Below are 20,188 nucleotides of genomic sequence, written 5' to 3'. Positions count from 1 at the left end.
CCTCTCCTTTGATCGGTCCTTCATTTCTTGGGACCCATCCATTCCTTTGTTTCCCAGTTTAATCTCCTTTTTGTTGCACACCATCTTCCTGAGAAAACATTCATAGGAAGTAAATATTTGTGTTAGTGAATGTCTGCCCTTACACTGACTGATAATTCGTCTAGCAGTTACTTGCCGGCTACTGAATCCAGAGCTGCTTGCAGGCTTGATCCTCTTTTAATTTCCAGGAGAAAATGTTCAGGCACCAGAAGTTCTGTATGTCCAGATACTCATTATAATCTCCCCAAATCTTCCTCTCCTCGTGTGCACTGATCTTAACTACTAGGACTATCCTTCCTCCAACCCCTCAATAGACATTATAGAGGAACACTATCTTCCTGCTTCCATTTTTACCTCCCCAGTATCCTCAGAGTCCTGGTGTGGCATTGTGGGATAATGCACTGGACTGCAAAGTCAGCTTGAACCACAAAGGTCAGTAGTCAGTAGTTCAAGTGCACCAGCCACTCCTCAGAACCCTATACAGGGATCCTTGGGTCAGACACGACTCAACAGCACTTAACAACGGCAACAATATTCTCTATTCACCTTCTTACCACCGACCTAGTTCTGGCCCTAATCGTCTCTCATTTGGACAATTGAAATGGTCTTATAACTGCTTTCGTTGTTTCTCATACACCTTGCCTCTCCATTGTATCACTCAAGTTCCTAAAACTCAAGTTACAGGATATCACTTCTCTCCTAAATATACTTCTCAATGGCTGCAGCTTGTTCACAGCCTTCTTTAGTATCCAAATCAGCATCTGATCTCAACGTCATTTACCTTTCTTAATGTTCATACATGCAATTTCACCATCTTCACTTTATGAGTATTGCCTGGTCCTGTACCATCTCTATGAGGATTGCTGAGTTGGGTTCCATTGTTTGGGCTGTTGTATCAATCCCTCTTGTTCATATGGTACCTCTTGAAATGGTTGAACATTAACAATTTCCTTTTGATACAATGATTCTGTGTATTCCTTCCATCTTCTCTTGATGCATTCTGCATCATTCTATAATTTGCCCAGAGAATCTTTCAATAACGAAAGTTGAGGCTTGAATTTTTTCTTCAGTTCCCCCAGCTTGAGAAATGCTGACTGTGTTCTTCCCTTTTGGTTTTCTAGTTCCAAATGTTGGCATATTTTATTATAGTACCTGGTTTTGTCTTTTCAAGCTGATCTTTGAAATTTTCTGTTCAGCTCTTGGACCCCTTCAATTCTTCTATTTGCTTTAGCTTCTCTACGCTGGAGAGCAAGTTTCAGAGTCTCCTCTGACATCCATTTTGACTTTTTCCTTCTTTCTTGTCTTCTTAATGACTTTTTGCTCTCTTCATGTATGATGTTCTTGATGTCATCCCACAACTCTTCTGGTCTTTGGTCTTTTGTGTTTAATGCATCAAATCTGTTCTTCAGATGGTCTCTAAATTCAGGTGGGATAAATTCAAGGTCATATTTTGGCTCTCGTGGACTAGTTTTCATTTTCTTCAGCTTCAGTTTGAATTTGCATATCAGTAATTGATCGTCTGTTCCACAGTCTGCCCCTGGCCCTGTTTTCACTGATGATATGGAGCTTTTCCATCTTCTCTTTCCACAAATGTAGTCAATTTGATTTCTATGTGTTCCGTCTGGTGAGGTCCATGTGTATAGTCGTCTCTTATGCTGTCTAAAGAAAGTATTTGAAATAAACAAATCATTTGTCTTGCAGAAATCTATCATTTGTTCTCCAGCATCATTTCTATCACCAAGTCCAAATTTTCCAACTACTGGTCCTTCCTCTTTGCTCCGAACCTTTGCATTCCAATCACTTGCGCCAGACCCAAGCCATGGTATTTTCAATAACCTCATATGGATGCGAAAGCTGGACAGTGAATAAGGAAAACCATAGAAGAATTGATGCCTTTGAGTTGTGGTATTGGAGGAGAATACTAAAAGTGCTATGGACTGCCAAAAGAACCAATAGCTCTATTTTGGAAGAAGTGCAGCTAGAGTGCTCCTTGGAGGCCAGGATGGCTAAGCTTCGTCTCTCATACTTTGGACATATTGTCAGGATAGGACAGTCACTGGAGAAGGATGTCATGCTGGGTAAGATGGAGGGTCAGATAAAAAGAGGAAGACCCCCAACGAGATGGATCAGCCAGGTGGCATCATTGATGGCGTCAAATGTGGCAGCGGTGGTGAGGTTGGCCCAGGATCGGACATTGTTTTGTTCTGCTGTGCATGGGGTTGCTATGAGTCGGTTCTGACTTGATGGCACCTGACAGCAACAACATCAATCCCTCATTTCCAATGATCCTCCACTAACCATGGTGTTCCGTTCTAGTGATTGGTCTTTCCTGAAGTCGTGTCAAAGTCTCATTATATCTCTTCTAAGGAACATTCTGGTTGTAGTTCTTCTTGAGACTGATTCGTTCATTCTTCTGACAGCCCACGGAGTAGTCACTATTCTTCATTATGCCATGTTGTTGTTGTTGTTAGGTGCCATTGAGTCGGTACCGACTCATAGCGACCTTATGCACAGCAGAATGAAACACTGCCCAATCCTAGGCCAACCTCATTACTGTTGCCATGCTTGAGTCCATCGATGCTGCCACTTGGCCAATCCATCTCGTTGGGGGTTTTCCTCTTTTCCTCTGACCCTCCACCTTACCAAACCTGATATCCTTCTTCAGCGACTGGTCCATCCTGACAATATGTCCAAAGTATGAGAGACTGAGTTTGGCCATCTTGGCCTCTAAGGAGCACTCTGGCTGCAATCGTGCTATAGATGTTTTGAATTCAAGTAAAACTGTGTGGCCCATACAAATAGTAATTAAAGTATTTGCCCATCTTCATTTACTTCTCAGGATTTGTCCATTGAGCATTTTGCCCAATGCTGGTCACTATGTTGTACTGGGAAACCACTTTCATTTTGACTTACAGGATGTTGGGTGTTCCTTTGGACACACCCAAAATGATATGAAACTCCTAGACATAGTCTTTCTATTATCTTCAACAAATACTAGCCGTATAGCTTGTCCCAGAGGTACCTGAGCAAATGGGTCATTACCCTTGGGAGTGGTCTTTTCCTGGACACAGGAGAGAAAGCAATCTGTTGTCCCCAAAGAGAGTCATACTTCTTACAGCATTTCAAGAATTGCTTAAACCAAGATGAGCTCTCCTCCTGGTGATGAAAATTACATGTTAAATTTCTCCACCTGGAAACAAGGAAGCATGGAAATGAGAAGCAGATTTAAACGTTGATTATTTGCCACCCAATGCTTATCTAAGATGCCTGTAATTTGAGAGCTAAGTCTAGTAAAAAGCAAAGTCAACATCCAGGGACTCTCTATGGAGGTGTTATATTCAGCTAATCCTGGGTAGTCAATACCATAGATAAGGGCATTATTTATTTTGCCATTCTAGCTGCAATTACTGAGTTTGCCCTGTGCAAACTGCACCTCATAAAAACAAGGCAAATCAATGCTAGTTATCAAAATCCATCCACAACTGATAGCACAACTGAAAAAGGGCTTTGCAAAACAGTCTTGAAAACCGCCCTACACAGCCAGCTCACACGGGTCAGCTTAATCACACAAGGCACCCTGGCAATCTTATTGATTCCTCAGGACCTGGACATGACATCACTTTTAATAGTACATGCAATAAGCTATTACCACCATGCAGAATAGCCATTAGCCCAGGCTACAACCATCGATTGCCTGACTTAGTCTCATGCTGGGAAGGGCAAGTGGAACTCAGATTAGGGTAAATCATATTAAGGTCAGATGTGGAAGACCTTTGTATGGGGGAACAAAATCTGCCTGTTGCTGTCAGTAGGGTGGCTGCCTGTTCCCTCTTGCCTTGGGTGAATACTCAAACAACTCTTTCAGTATGCTGATGATCCTTACATTTGATGTCCATGAAGTCAAGCCACAAAAAAGCCCAAAGCAATGGTCTTTAGGTTGATTCTGACTCATGATGACCCCATGCACAGAATGGAACTGCATTCCATAGAATTTCCATAGAATGTGCAGCTGCAGCCAATAACTGTGTGACCCTAGGCAAGTTATTTCACTTCTTTTTGCCTCTGTTCCTTCATCTCTAAAATATAGATGAGAGCGCCTATTTCATAAGGTGTGAGCATTCAATGACTTAATATACGCAGCATCCTTCAGAACAGTGTCTATGATCAAATGTGCTCCAAAGAGTGCTGTTACTATTTAGTTACACATTCGTGAATGTAATTGTTGAAGGAATGATGTGATGTAAGCAATAAAAGGAGATAACATTGATTTAGACAAACACAAGGTTAATATCATAGAGCTTGGTGTAGCACACAATGGCATCTCAGAAGCATTAGACACATTTATCCTACTCCATCACTCCTTTTACCAGCAACGATGATCAGTCATCAAGTCAAGCTATTCAGTTCAAACATTTTTATTTTCTCTACCCCACCGCTCAAAAAAGAACTATTCAATTCAGCCTAGAATGCAGCTTTAATGAAACCAAAGGACTTGAAAGGATGGGGGAAAAGGAAAGCAACAAGGGAGAGAGGCAGAGAGGGAAAGGTGAATGGATCTGTCCGTTGAAGACAGCTAGAATCCTGCCTACAAAAAACAAAAATACCACGCCTGTTGCGGATCAGTGGATTCTGGGTCATGGCGACCCCATGTGACATAGAGTACCAGTGTTCCATTAGGTGTTATTGACTTTATGAAAGTGGTTCACTATGCCTATAGTATTTGAGCACAAATTATTTGTGGCACACAGGGATCTTAGTCTACTTCCAGCTACTTCTAAATGCCTTCATGAGAGAAGGGAAAGATGGATAAGTCACACGGACGTCTGTGGAAAACCTGCATTAAAACCAGGAGAACGCGAAGCTCTCAGACACCGGTGAACTGTTGATAATCTTTCAGGCTCTGTGCATGAGGGCTCTGGTGATAGGAGTGTTGCTTGACACCTTGGTCCTGTTCTTGAGGATCCTGGGTTTCATGTATGGCCTAAACTCTAGCCACTTTTCAAACAGAACGTTATGGATGTAGGCAGTATTTCTGTTTGTATAACCCCAGTCACAGCTTACTCTAATAAGATGTGACGTGAATTACCTAGGTTAGCTGAGTTAGGAGGTAATGGAAGCGGGTGATTGAATGCTGAAGACAGGGTTTCCCTCCAAAGGTCCCCCTTCTACTCTAGGAATTTTCCAAATTTGTTAAGAATCTGTTTCTTTGTGCACGTGTATGGTTCAATTTCAGCGAGTCTCCCCCTCTGCCCTTAGAAAAGGAGCTGTCTCTGACACCTTTAGGTTCGAAGTGTGTGGAAGGAGAGAGAAGGGATATCTTGCTTGCAACTCTTGTTCTCTCTCTAGGACTGGCAGGAGTTTAAACCTAACTCTTTTCCTTCAAAAGTCCCTGAGTGGTAGAAATGGTTAACATGTTCCATTACCAACCCAGAGGTGCTCCAGAAGAAAGTCCTGGCAATCTACTTCTGAAAAAAATCAATCATTATGGTTGGTTTACAGTTCTACTCTGACACGTGGGGTTGCCATGAGTCAGAATCAACTTGAAACAACTGGATGCTTTAAAGTGTACCGGCACAGTCAAAGGCCTGACTGTGAGATCCGCAGTTCTCTCTTGCACTGTAGCCTCTCACTAACACCACCCTCTGCCATCAAGTGGATTCTGACTCATCGTGATCTCATGGAGGGTTTCTGAGACTGTAAATCTCTATAGCCTCATCTTTTTCCTACAGAGCAGCTGGTGGGTTTGAACAACTGGCCTTGTGGTTAGCAGCCCAGCACTTAACCCACAATGGCACCAGGGCTTTTTCCCAGTAACATTAGCCTTGTGAAATGCTTTCTTTCTGTTATCTCAAGCCTCTCTGTCCTGTCCTGGGTTCTGCTACCAACAATACCCATTGGATCTGAGACATCTTGCTTGGAGGTGTTGAGACCACTAATTTTCCTGAACTATGGTTCAGTGCCGCAGAAGAAAGACGAAGTTTTCTGCTCCTGTAAAGATTTACTGCCTTGGAAACCCTATACAGGTTTGTTAGGTGTTGGAACTGATTCAGTGGCACACAACCACCACCACAATGATTCGATGTATTATGCATTTTCATTCCAGGCTTTTAACATAATCAACATTTTCATTGAGATAAGTAGGAAAAGTTCAAAAAAACCAAAACCCTACCAGGCCTAAGTGCTCTGCTACAAGAGACATCAAAGCCGCAGTTATGGAGGCTCGGAACTGTTCTTTGGGGCTCCTATGTTGAGGAAAGCTAAGTGGGTCTTGGCCACTATCTCCTTCACAATTCTTTGATTCTCCCATCCCTGCGGCATCTTCTCAGCTGCCCATTGACCATTAGGCTGTTCTTCGGATACTGTGGCAAAAGTATGTTCTCTTGATGTAAAACACTCTATTCCCAATATTTTCCAATTGTCCTTTGGTTCTCTTTCAGTGACCTCTAAATTCACCATTCCCAATCCTTTGTCCCAGTGTCTCTGGTACCAGTTTACCTTTAGATCTACTCCTTCCTTCCCCCCCGCCCCCTTGCCCTTTTCCTTTCCCCCTATAGGGCAAACATGCAGGCTGGCTTCAGCTCCCAGAGGACCCTGGCCAGAAATTGGAAAGGAGAAGCATCCCTGCATGATGCAAATCAAAAACTTGGCGATTCAAGTCTATCCTTGGAAGACAGGCTTGATGATTTTTAATAAATGTTTTATTGTGAATTATGTGATAGTTTACATGGGAGAACATTAGCTTTACATTCATTCTATCATATACCGTTTCATTGCCATAGTTAAAATCCTGTCCATGCATAATCAACCAACCAAAAGGTATACCCTACAAGCCTACCCCCCTGCCCCCACCGGTAGTCAGCACACAGCCCCTTTCCCTCTCTGGATCTCAAATCCCCAGCCACTCCATCTCTCCACATCATCGTCTCTGCCTCTATCTCAGGGTAGGGTCCTGCTCTCCGCTCTTCTCCATTGATGGTCCTAGGGCCCTCTGCTCCTAGACTGAAAAGTTAATCACTCCCCTCCTTGCTATAAAATGTCCACCTTTAGATTTCCAACCCTCACAATCAGTCCTGATAACAGTTATTCACTATTGTATCACAAGAGACCCATGTGCATTTCATTTCATCAGCCCTTCCTAGACAGGTTAGATGCATAGTTCTACTTTGACTTAGACTCAACTGGTTTAGTGAGGAAGAAGTAGTTCCCCCGCCTTGCTTGGATGGTATCACCAGCAGTGAGTGACTATACCTCTTCTGGGGCTGCGGCTCATACCTGATAGTCCACCCTGGTCCCTGGCTCTAGCGACTCTTGGCTCCCCTTGACTCCTCAGGTAGAGGGGTTCTGGCAATCTCATGCTGTGCCTTTGTCCTGTCAGCTCATTCTGGCTTTCTAACTCTTCCATCACACTGCTCTAGGAGACTCCAGAAAAGCACCAGCAACTTCCACTTCCTGGAAAAAATCTCTTCTTTTCAAAGACTCAGCGAGTTTTCCATTTCCTTGTTGGACACAACAGGTATATGAGGGAGGCTTCAAAAAAATTCATGGGAAAATTCCATTATCTTTTCATTTCATTTTCCCATGAACTCTTTGAGACCCCTTCATTATTTCCGTTATGCATTTCCACACTTTAAGGTGATAAAGTTTTCTGCGAGAGGTGAGAGAACAATGAACCACGTTGAGCCCCCAAATCAAACAAATTGTCCAGTGTTCTAATCTTAGCTCTGCTGTTTCTAGCCGTGCCAATTTAGGCAAGTGATTTCACCTCTCTGAACTCCATTTTCATCAGAGGTGAAATGTGGATAGTGACATTCATTTCCCTTGTTGAGTTAGGCTCTGGCAACCTCCCACCACCTTCTGGCAACTGCTGGGATCTCAGTCAAACCTCAGTTTCCCTCACCTTACTTAATATGGGCATAGGGGGCTAAGGTTTGAGTGTACAGCCCCAGTTGGGAAACATATTTGCGTGACAGTAATGGCCTTCTGGAAATCAATACTTTGAATTAAATAATTCATCTTAAATGTGTAAATTTCGAATACCCACAGGATGACAATCAGAAGGATATTGCAGGATTTTTGAAAGCCGTAAATTCACCCTGAGTAGATGGTCACCTACTCATCCTACTCTATGGTGACTGGGGAGGACTTGGAAGCTCCCTCCTACTCCCCATTAGCTGGGAGGAGGTTTGTGCTGATATGAGAAATGAGCCTGCTTCCCGCCCCCCCACCCCAGGGGAGGTGGAATGTATGGGGCTCAAATGTGTGGGAGTTTGGCCTAGGGTTATTATTTTTCCATTAACATTCTCTTCTATATGTATTTTAACCTTAATCAAATGCATATGTTTTTGTTTCATTCGCACTTAGTTCATCAAAGTGTCCCTTATGGTCTGAACTCTGCCATGAAGCCTTCAGCTCTTCTGTGAAGCACTCATTAATACCCCTGGGAAACAGGAAGTTGAATTTGGTCAAGTATAAATAAACCCTGCTCCCAGGGGCTCTGCCCTGCACTGGGTCAGGGAGGAGACAGCATCTTCTCAGTTGATCAGTTCCCCCTTCAAACTGAACCGGAAGGAAGAAATCCCATGTCTTCAGGCAAACCAGTGTTTTGAAAAAGTGACTCCCCTTGATTCAAAATCATTACACAGTCAACCCCAAACAACGAAACTTGCTGCTGTCCAGTTGATTCCAACTCAGCGGGTTTTCAGGTCTGTAGATCTTTATGGAAGCAGACTGCCACATCTTTCTGCCTCAGAGAGGCTAGTAGGTTCAAACCACTGACCTTTTGGTTAGCAGCTGAGCATTTTAACCACTGCATCACCACAATTCCTTTTACATAGGCAAGAAGGTTTTATAAGGGGAAAAGATTTCGTTGATTTGCCCAAATAATTGGGTATCATGCCAGATTTGGGGGAATGAGGTGGTTCTAGAGGATAAGCATTGAACTGTGTACTAAAAGGTCAGCGGTTCAAGCCCACCAACTACTCCATGGGAGAAAGATGAAGCTTTCAGCTCCTGCAAAGATTTGCAGCCTCAGAAAGCCTATGCAGGGTCACTATGAGAACCGACTTGACAGCACTTAACAACAACATGCCAGATTTACTTTTCCTGCAGACCAGTTTGAAACCAGGCAGTGAGGAAGGAAGTGGGGAAGAGGGAAAAAGACCTGTAACCCTAAACCATCCCCACCAGAGCGGCTCAGTAAGTCAGGCTGAAAAGGTTTCCAACTTCTCCAGTCTCTCCCCTACTCTCACCCTCTGACTCCTTCTCCAACAACAGCACATATGGAACCAATTGTGAACAAAGCCCGATTGTTGTATATTTGGAATTTCCCACATCAAGCCGATGCTTTCTTTAACTGCTTCTTAATGTGTGTCTGTGCTGGGTGACTATACCCATAGTCCATCCCCCCACGCCCTCACCACTAGCACCCCACTTTCTCAGTGTCCTTTTCTGATTAATTTTCTAGCAGTGTAAATCCCCAGTCCTTCACTTCATACTTCACCTCCCATTTCCTATTAGATTTTCTGAAGAAACAGAGCTTTCTTTTCCATCATTTCCAATAATGTAACGCCCTGGTCTATAGGGCGTAAATAAAAACTGATACCAAGCACATGAGGACTATCAGGCAGATACCAAAGAACATGGGAATACGACAAAGGAAAGTCCACCCCTTTCATAAAACCCATAATTGAGCATCTATGGGAATGCCTCAAAAAGAAGAGGTCTCAGATCGTGAAAGCCCCTTCCTTATTTTATTTGATAGTAATTTTCACTGCTCTATGAGTAGTGCAAGAAGCTCTGGTAACGTAGTCGTTACAAATTGGGCTGCGAGCCACAAGGTCAGCAGTTCGAAACTACCAGCTGTTCCGCAGGAGAAAGATGAGGCTTTCTGCTCCCATAAAGATTTACAGCCTCGGAAACCCTGTATAGGGTCACTATGAGTCGGAACCTACTCCATGGCACATAGCAACAACAATAACAATGTGTAGTGCTGTGGGTTAATGCGCTGGACTGCAAAGACAGTTTAAACTGCAGGGTTGGCGATTCAAGCTCACCAGCGTCTCCTTGGAAACTCTATATAAGGTCTCTCTATGGGTCGGAACCAACTCAAAGGCACTTAACAACAACAACAACAAAGGTTAGCAGATTTAAGGAGGCATAATGATGGGGAGGAAATAGGTGAGCCATGTATCTATTACAGAAAAATTAAGATTTCATCTCAATTGTATCATCTGATCTGTTTCGAAAATAGGCAAATGTGATGGGAGAATCTGAATTTTGTCCATTTCAGAACCTTGTAAAAGCAAGTCTAACTTGGTCGTGCTTACTGGCACACATGAAAATAAATGTTATATAATGCAAACATTTAAATCAGTAAGTGACAAATGCAAGTCTGTATAGTATATGGCATTTGAGTCATACAAAGCATGTGATAGAAATTATTTTCTTTTTCTCACACTTTCTCTTTTTGGACTGCATTCAAGTGTCTAATATAATTATTATATGCATACATTTATTCTCTTTGCAATGGAAAGCAAGAAAACGGGAAAAAAAGAAAGCGATGCATGTTGAAGACTCAGATTCATACATACAATTTATGACTAAAAAGAAGGATTTCCCCTAAGTCCCCGATGCGTTTTCAAATGTTTTTTCCTGTGTCCAGGAGAGAATGAAATCAGAATGTAGGATTTCCCATTAATCTCCTCACCAGATGGTGGTATTCCAAATGGTCTTTTTAGGTGAGCATGTGACTTACTGTAGGTCTGGGGGCTTGGGAGTCACGTGATGTAATGAATACTACATGTCTGATAGAGCTCTGATTAGTAAACTGACCTGGTTCTCATCTGGAGCCACGGGAAGCAGAGTTGACATTTTTGGATCACTCCCCCCCACCCCCCCTCCCTGCGAAGCGTCCTCTGCCCACCCCTGGGATATAGCAGACTCACTGAGCCAGAGCACAGAGACAGACAGAGGAGACTCAAGGCAGGCTGCTTAAGAAGTTGCAGAACTTGAGCTATTTTTCTTTTCTTTTTATTTTTTCCAGTCACCTACCATCCACACACACACACACACACACACACACACACACACACACACGACAAACCACATCTTGACTCATATGGTGGAAGGAAAAACTCTTTCATTTACTTGAATCAGCAGGAGACCACAGTTTATTTCGAAGAAAGCTTGTAATCTCTCCTGTTGCTCGGAACGCTCACGCACGCGCACGCGCACACACACGCACACGCACACGCAGTTCTTCACTATGGTAGTCCAGGCTGCCGTGGCTCCGAATAGGTCCCAAAGACTTTTATTGAAAATACCTTATGGATCTCTAAGAAGACGCAGCGTGGAGAGGGTAAGCGATGCGGCACACGGGCTGTTTGCTTTTCACAGAGCCAGCGTTCCAAAGCAAGGGGGAGGTTAGTTTTCATTGTACAAAACATCACTTTGGTTAGTAAGGTTTTCCTGAAACTTTCAAGTTCCTGGAGCTGGAGAATACCAAGCCACGTGTATCTTTTTTTCCTTAACAGATACTGATGAGAAGTCTGAAACCGTTTTGTCAGCTGTGTATGTGAGGTAATTAGAGCTGAAAGATGAGGGAGGAGCTGGGATGGGACCTGCTTTCTGGAATGGGTATGAAAGATGTCCGTGCTTGTAGGGAAAAGCATCAGGGCCACTAAACCTATTTTATGTTTGTTGAACCCTGTTCATTAGTGCAGTGGGGCTGCAAATTTCCTCAGCTAGGTGACTGAAATAAATCTGACCGGAAAGATATGATGCTAAGAAGCTTTGGAACTTTGATAATTCAAAATACTCCCAGTCGTTTCAAAGCCCCTCTGTCTTTTTCAGGGGGTATTGCTAACACTGGTATTGTTTTGTTTCAATCTGCTTTATTTTAATGCTATGAATCTGGCCTCAATTTCCTGAAAACATACTTAATTGTGGCCCCTGGAAGAGAAGTTTCTGTAAAACAGTAAAAAGGAATAACTAATGCAGTTCCTCTGGTAGCGTAGTGGTTACGAATCGGGCTGCGAACCTTAAGGTCAGCGGTTCGAAACTACCAGCCGCTCTGCGGGAGAAAGATGAGGCTTTCTGCTCCCGTAAAGATTTACATCCTCGGAAACCCTGTACAGGGTCGCTATGGGTCGGAACCGACTCGATGGCACTTAACAACAACAACAATGCAGTTCCTGGGATGTAGCTGGTAGGTGTCCTTGAGTTAGTTCCTGTGCTTAGCAACCCCTATGCACAACGGAATGAAACACTGCCCGATCTTGTGCCCTCGGCACTGTTATTTCAGCCCCTGTACCATTCTTTCCTCTTCTTCACTGATTCTCTACTGCAATCAGCTTGTACTTAAAGCTGGGATGTCGTTATTGTTAAGTGCTGCCTAGTCGGTTCTGACTCAAAATGACCCTATATAGGGTTTCCAAGGACTGGCTGGTTATGTGAACTGGCCAGCCTTTTGGTTAGCAGTCCAGTGCTTACCCTACAGGGCCACATCAGGACTCCAAAGCTGGGATATTTTATACATAAAGCATGCCAACAACTATCAGGATGTTGGACTCATTCATTCCCATACCATCCCATAAACTCCAAAACCCCTATTTAAATCAAGGCAGGCCCCTCACTGAGCTGTCGATGTCGAGAAAGATATCTTAGGTTAAGGGGCAGGCTAAGACCTCATGAATACTATGGATAGTAGCATCACAAAAAGCTCTGTTGAGAGAAGCAGCCTGTCCAGTCCGAGTTTAACTCAAGAGAAACTTGTTCATTTGTATATTTAATTGTATACTCAATGAGTCTTAAATTTTAAAAAAGTATAATTATGGATTTAAAATTAGGAGGGGCTGTGTCACAGTGATTAAAGTGCTTGACTGCTAACCGAAAAATCAGCAGTTCAACCCGCCAGTGTCTCTTAAGGAGAAAGGTGGGCAGTCTGCTCCCGTAAAGATTTACAGCCTTGGAAACCCTCTGGAGCAGTTCTAGTGTCCTATAGGGTGACTGTGAGCTGGACTTGACTTGAAGGCAATGGGTATCTTAATTTCAAGTCAGGTTAGATTTCCTAACTTTTGACAAGTTGCATTTTTATGCCGTTTAGATAATAATGACAAGTACTTCTTCACTTCCTATTCTGGTTGGTTATAAATTCTTATTTTGAAACATTTCTTGTGGCCAGTATCAGGATTGTCAACTAATAGATATTTAAGTGCCTATAGTATATTCCCTTCTAGATTTAGAGTGTTAGATCTAACAATTATATCAAATTTTACAAATTTACCAAGTTACGTTGAATGTGATCTTCTGTTTTGATGAAAACTCTTTGACCTATATAGAAACTAAATTTATGTAATATGTTCTATTACTAAAGTAGTCCAACCATCAATACTTAATGTAGAAATACAAGGGCAAGTCAAAAATTACCCATACTCTGATTAGAGAATTTATTTTAATAAACTTTTAGAAAAGGAAAATACATCATTTTTTCAACATAATCTCCTTTCTTTTCAATATAATTTATCTATCTGCCAACAAGCTTTCATATTCCCTTAATAAAAAGTGTTTTAGGGTGAGCTGTGAGCCACAAATGCACCGCTGTCTTCACTTCTTCATCAGAGGTGAATCTTTGTCCTCGAAGGGCTGCTTTCAGGGGACCAAACTGATGAAAGTCTGATGGAACAAGATCAGGAGTATAGGGAGGATGACTTAAGACCTCAAAATGATGTTTTTTCAGAGTGTCAGCAGTGTGGGCAGAGGTGTGTGGACATGCATTGCCATGCAAGATCACAATGCCCTTGCATAGCAGTTGTCTGCATTTAATCTGAAGTTTAGGCTCCAGCTCTTCAGTGAGCATCTCACAGGAGCACTGTTCATTGTTGAATCGTTTTCCTGTTGATCCAGTTTCATGTCTGGCAGTAATAAACTCTGAGGTGTGAGGCAAGGGTAGCACTGACTGTTTTGGTTAAGGTTATATGTCAGCTTGGTTGGACCATGAATTTCAGTGGTTTGGCAGATATGTAATGATGTGATTTGATGGTAATGTAATGAAGAAATTTGGAAATTGTGTAATGATGTAGTCACCCACTGTTTTGTGATCTGATATGGTCATCTTCCATTTTCACATGATGACCTGGTCTTTGGAAACTAACTTTGTCCATACGGAAGAAGCAGGGGGCATTCTGCCATCTTACTGTGCACTGTAATAGAGGTGGGCCTATTGGAATATACGATGTCATGTCAATTCCAGCTGGATGTTTTATACTGCTGGTGACTTTTTGACCATTTCAGAATCAAAGTATATATTTATACAAAAGGACAGCGGGGAAGGTAAGACACAGCCTCAGCTTTAAGGGTAGATATTGAGAACGTTCACTTTTCTTGGGACTCGGTGAATTAAAAGCAACAACAGCTTTTTCATGTACATCAGCAGCCTGGAGAGTGACAGACATTGGGGTTGGTTTCTATGATCTCACAACACTAAACTATGCTAACACCCATACTTCATCACCTTCACATCCATCACCTCATTGTACAATCAAGAGCTACTAGTGAGGCACAGAGAACGGGCGCTATTATTTCTTGTCATGTATGAACTGGAGAACCAAGACCTGGAAAGATTTAATCGTCTCTCTAGGGACATACAGTCAGCAGTAAGTCCCTGGGTAGCAAAGGTCCAACTTATGAACAACTCTCCTTTACTGTTTTATAAATTTGCTCTCATTTTGAAAGGATTGAACCAACCCCTAGTGGTAGTGGTGGTGTGCCATCAAGTTGGTTCTGACTCATAGCAACCCTGTTTAGGGTTTCTGAGGCTGTAAATATTTACGGGAGCAGAAAGTCTCATCATTCTTCTACAGAGTGGCTGGTGGATTGGAACTGCTGACCTTGAAGTAAGGATCCCAACTCGTAACCCACTACGTTACCAGGGCCCCTTGCCCCAACCCCTACTGGCTACAAATTTTTCATCACGAACCCTTTCAGTTGCTGCACATGTAGCTGCTAAAACAGTGAAAAGTCTTTGAGTCTTTTCTTGTGATAAAACCCAAACCAATGCCATTGAGTTGATTCTGGCTCATAATGACCCCAGAGGACAGAGTAGAACAGCGCCATAGGATTTTTGAGATGGCACATCTTTACAGGAGCAGCTGATTGGTTCAAACCACCATCTTTGTAGTTGTGAACCCAATGTTTAACACACAGTGCCACCAGATCACCTTTCTTGCACTAAAGTAAGGCTAAATAAATACTGTACACACCTGTCCTGATCTATCTACAAATTCTACTTGAAGTCACAGTATGGGGTGGATCTCATATCTTATAGTTAAGCTGAGATCCCTGAGTAGCGCAAACAGTTTGCTCTCAAGTGCTAACTGAAAGGTTGGTGATTTGAGCCCACCCACTAGCACTTCAGAAGGAAGTCCTGGCTATCTGCTTCTGTCAAGGTTACAGCCAAGAGAGCTCTATGAGCTCAGTGTTACTCTGTGTTGCCATGATTTTGGAACTGACACGAGGGCAATTAGTTTGGTAAGATTTTGTAAGCAAGCCATAAGATAAGTAACGATAAAGACAATTTAGATGCTACAGAGTAGAGTAGGGCTTGGGGCAATCTTGTTCCAAGAACTGATTTCAACCTCCCTTGTGACCTATACCTTCTGCAGTTTATTCATCTGCACTACCTTTGAGGTTAGTTGTTAAACATCAGGAATAAGGTACTAAAAAGTCAAATACAATACATGGTACATAGAAAACAATAAATGAGTGATAGGCACCTTTGTTGTACAATGTATTTCTATTTTTTGGTGACACAACAAAACATACACCCATTCCTGATTTCTACAGGAACCGTCCAATGACATATTCTTCACATTGTATCACCCATATTGTTTCATCATCATTTATTAAGACTTTTTGCCCTTTCTATGCTTTAGATGAACTGTTATCAGTTTAACTCATATTAGTAATAAAATGCGATGCTCAAGGCAAACATTCTTAATGAAGCGACCTAAACTGTTGTTTACAGGGTCACTGTGAGCTGTAATTGACTTGACATTGGGTTTGGGTTTGGGATTGTTTAATGAAGCCTTCATGGAATAGTTTGGCTTCAATGTTTAAAGATTATTTTGGGCAATAGATTTGTCGGGGGTGGGGGGGAAGGGGGGTGTTACCCCCAGTCTCAGTCAAAGCAGTAAGTCTAATTACTATACGAATTTGAAGTTCTGATCTTTTGATCGATTTTCCTCATTTTGATCAGGGTCTATCTATTGGGTCCTTGACCAAAAAGTTCAGCAATGGTAGCAGGGCACTATCATTTCTTCTGATCTCATGGCAAAGGAGTTAGTAGTAGTTCATGGAGACAATTAGAACTATAATGTAAACTTTTGTTGTTGTCTGCTTACCTATGTGTGTAGGAACACTTAGTGTGTATTTTTAATAACTTACAACTCTGTGAAAACTTAATCAGGCACCTCTGTCACCTGGAGAGGACTATTCACAAGATAAAGTCAAGACCAACAGTGTTTTGGGCATTAACTTTCTTTGGGTTACCAATTTTATGTAAGACACATGAAAAAGAAAGCATTTCAAAGTCATTGTATACAAATGACAAGTAACTAAACTTACTTAAGCTCAGATACCCCAGTATGTTTTCTTCCTTCTACAGCAGGGTGTTTTTCTTCCAAAAGTAAAAATCAACTTCATAGGAGATTTTAATAAATACAAGCAGACTTCAAAAAGTTCATGGAAAATTCTATTTATCTTTTAATCCCACTTTTTCATGAACTTTGTAAAGTTCCTTTGCATATACATTAGTTAAGTAAACAGAAAATGTAGAAATGTTATCTTGGAGTTTGCCATTGGGAAAAAATATCTATTAAACCTCTATAATCCTACAATGTGAGGAAAAGGTTTTATGTTGGAGAGTATCATCACAGGTCCAAAATCTAAGAATAAGTGGACAGATTTTTAATGTGACCCACACTGTGTTGTTTTAATTTGTGACTTTTAATGCAGGTGAAATCCGTTAATATGCTGCTGTCCATAGGCCTGTTCTAGTTTGGACTCAAGGAAGCTGAGAAGCTAGAACGTCTTTACATCCCAAGATGCTGAAATGCTGTCCTATAAGGAGTCTGATTTATTCTGGCAGTTTGCCTGACCTCAGTTTCACCCTCTGATTTTCTAGCTGTAAGAATAAGGGGGTGGGGGTGGGGTGGGCACAGGATCTTACCATTACTAAGGATGTTCATCTATGTGGGAGGGCATGGTTCACCTTCCTTTATCTATCCTCTCAAACATCCAGACCCATAGATCCTACCCTAGACTGGACAACTCTGTTCTCATGGATATATTAGCACCTCAAATTCAATATCCAAATTGGAATTTGTCATCCTGCTCCTCCTCCAACACCACCCGCCACCTAAATGCCCAGAGCAGAATCTAGGCATCTCTGCTTTCTATTGCCACCAATCCAATCAGCCACCAAGTGCTACCACTCAGTTCAGACAGCCATCGGCTTTTACCTGGATATTGCCTTCTAATGGTCACCAGTCTTGGTCTACCTTCAACCATACTCCATGCCGTGACCAATGTGATCTTTCTAGAATGTAGTTCTGTTTACCGAGAGAATCTACCAAGAACGCTTCTGTGGTTCCCTGCCTCAGGATAAGTACAGATGTTCATATGGAGTCATAAATTCCCTCCCGATCAGTATCCTGCTAACCTCTCCAGCCTCTTCTTACATCATGCCTCTCCTCTCTATATTCATACTCCAAGCGTGCTCAGCTTGTCTGAGTTCCTGCCAACTACATTGCTGTCTCTTCCCACCCCCATTATCTTCTTACTCACACCCTTCAGCCTAAGAGGTGACTTTTTGTGGAAAGCCTTTCTGGGCATCCCATATCCTCACCAAGTCTAAATAGATGCTCCTCCTGTGGTCACCCACATGGTTGTATGTGAGGATGAGTTGATTCCAACTCATAGGTACCCCAAGTAACAGAGCCCAGCTTCCCATTGGGTTTTCTAAGCTGTAAACTTTATGGAAGTTCTCTCCTCCACATAACCACTAAGTAGATTAGTTCTTTGTTCCACATAGCCACTAGGTAGGTTCAAACTACCACCTTTTGGTTAGCTGCCAAGCACTTTAACTACTGTGCTACCAGAGCTCTTTAAGGGCACCCAAAGCGTTCTGTATTTCTACTTCAGTGCACGAATCTTACTACATGAAATTTTGTTTTTTCTATGTGTCAGTTCTCCATGTTATGAGAAGCTTCTTGAAGGCAAACAGCACATCTTGGTTTCTGGCTCATAACTCAACACCCACTGATTGAGTGGATTCTAACTCAGAGGGGCTTGGCAGGATGAAGTAGAACCGCCCCTTAGAGTTCCCAAGGCTGAAATCTTTAAGGAAGAAAACAGCCACATCTTTCTCACGTGAAGCCACTGGTGGATTTAAACTGCTGAACTTTTGGTTAGCAACTGGGGGTGGAGGTGGGGGGGTACTTTAACCACTATACCACCAGAGCTCTTTAGTTCATAACAGGAGCGCAGTACATATTTCCTAAATGAGAGATTGAATCAAATCTGCAAATCCCTGTAAACTTCCCTCAGTGAGAGACTTTGGCAAGAGGATCAAAATGAAGGCATAAACATCAATTTCTGTGTTGAATTACCACCATTCCCATTAGTGCTTGTAGAAAATGTGTTCACTCCTATTTGTTGATACAAATTGAGAAAATGAATGCTCTTCTGTTTATTCTGAGCTCTAATATCACGCTGTCATAGCTATCTAGAGCTGCTTTAACAGAAAAACAAGCGGGTGACTTTATCATACAAATTGATTCTCTCATCGTTGAAAAGTCTAGAAATCCAAACTCAGGGCACTGGCTCTAGAGGAAGAAGTTCTCTCTGTGTGCCTCTTGGTTCTAGGAGGTTCTCATCACAGAGACCCCAGGTCCAAAGGACAGACTCAACTCCTGGCTCTTCTCTCTTGGTGGTCTACGGGGGACCTGTCATCTCTACTCACTTGTTTCATCTCATTTATCTCAAAAGAGATCACCACAAAATGCAACCTAATCCTGCAGATTGTGTTCCGCCTCTTTAACGTAACTACTTCTAGTCCTGCCTAACTAAGATCATGGAGGTGAGAATTTATAACCCATAAAATAATTCTATCAAATCACAAAATGGAGGGTAATTACATAATACTGAGAACCATGCTGTAACTAAGTTGACACACATTTTGTGGTTACACAATCCAATCTATAACACATACCATGGATTCCAGGAGAAACAAAGTTTGTGTGTGGGCAACTGCTCAGATTAGCATTATATCTTTTCATAAATTAAAGTGTAAATTTCAAATTTTAGTGGGAAAAAAAAAGGATACAAGAAAGCATTCTCTTTTACCACAATCATCCAAATATTTGAGGTGAAAGGGTTTTTTGTCTTGGAGAGACTGAAATAGTGTGATATTTCTGGAGCAGTATTTTTAACACAGTATAAATTAAACCTCTTTGCACCCACATTATTCATTATTTGATGTGTTATTCCAGGTTGACGTATTGCCAGTCTATTATTTTGCAAACCATTACATTATCACAGCTGCTAAGCTGCATTACTTAAGAATTCAGAATACAACAGAGTCTTTATAGAGTTGAGTGTGTGTTGCTTACATTCTGAATGTATTCATGCAGAGGAAGTGTGAGACTTTACCAAAAACACATACAGCAGACAGCTTTTAGTGGATATTTATTACCATTGAAAGCAGACAGCCATGGAACTGTTCAGACAGATCAGTGTATTCACACATATTATTAGCCAACCCCCTCATCCTGCATAAGGTTTTGTTCCTTCTATAAATATACGCCTCTCTGGAGAAGAAAGAACATGGACTATCAGGGACTCCAGTCCTCTAGTTCACAAATCACACTGAAGATCATTTCCCACAGATTGGTTAGTCCCCCTTAAGTGACCCAAACCTAGTGTATCAACAGTTATTTAATTTCTTACAGCTATTTACTTCTAGCGTAGTGGTTACGAATCGGGCTGCGAACCTTAAGGTTAGCGGTTCGAAACTACCAGCCACTCCGCGGGAGAAAGATGAGGCTTTCTACTCCCGTAAAGATTTACACCCTCGGAAACCCTGTACAGGGTC

The 20,188-nt window shown here is 42.1% G+C and overlaps 1 protein-coding gene across 1 annotated transcript in view; it reads left to right on the top strand.

Annotated features, from left to right (window-relative positions):
• Positions 1 to 11,302: 11,302 nt before the first annotated feature.
• The window catches only part of FRMD4A (FERM domain containing 4A), a 422,369-nt gene continuing 413,483 nt past the window's right edge, over positions 11,303 to 20,188 (top strand). Inside the window, exon 1 of the mRNA XM_006872593.1 lies at positions 11,303 to 11,395. Within this exon, the coding sequence (XP_006872655.1) occupies positions 11,303 to 11,395 (93 nt within the window). The remainder of the gene's footprint in view (positions 11,396 to 20,188) is intronic.

Source organism: Chrysochloris asiatica, unplaced genomic scaffold (assembly GCF_000296735.1).
Source record: "Chrysochloris asiatica unplaced genomic scaffold, ChrAsi1.0 scaffold00206, whole genome shotgun sequence".
In the NCBI taxonomy this organism is placed as follows: domain Eukaryota; kingdom Metazoa; phylum Chordata; class Mammalia; order Afrosoricida; family Chrysochloridae; genus Chrysochloris; species Chrysochloris asiatica.
The sequence above is the reverse complement of the archived record's forward strand: the minus strand, read 5'-3'. Positions and strand labels throughout refer to the sequence as shown.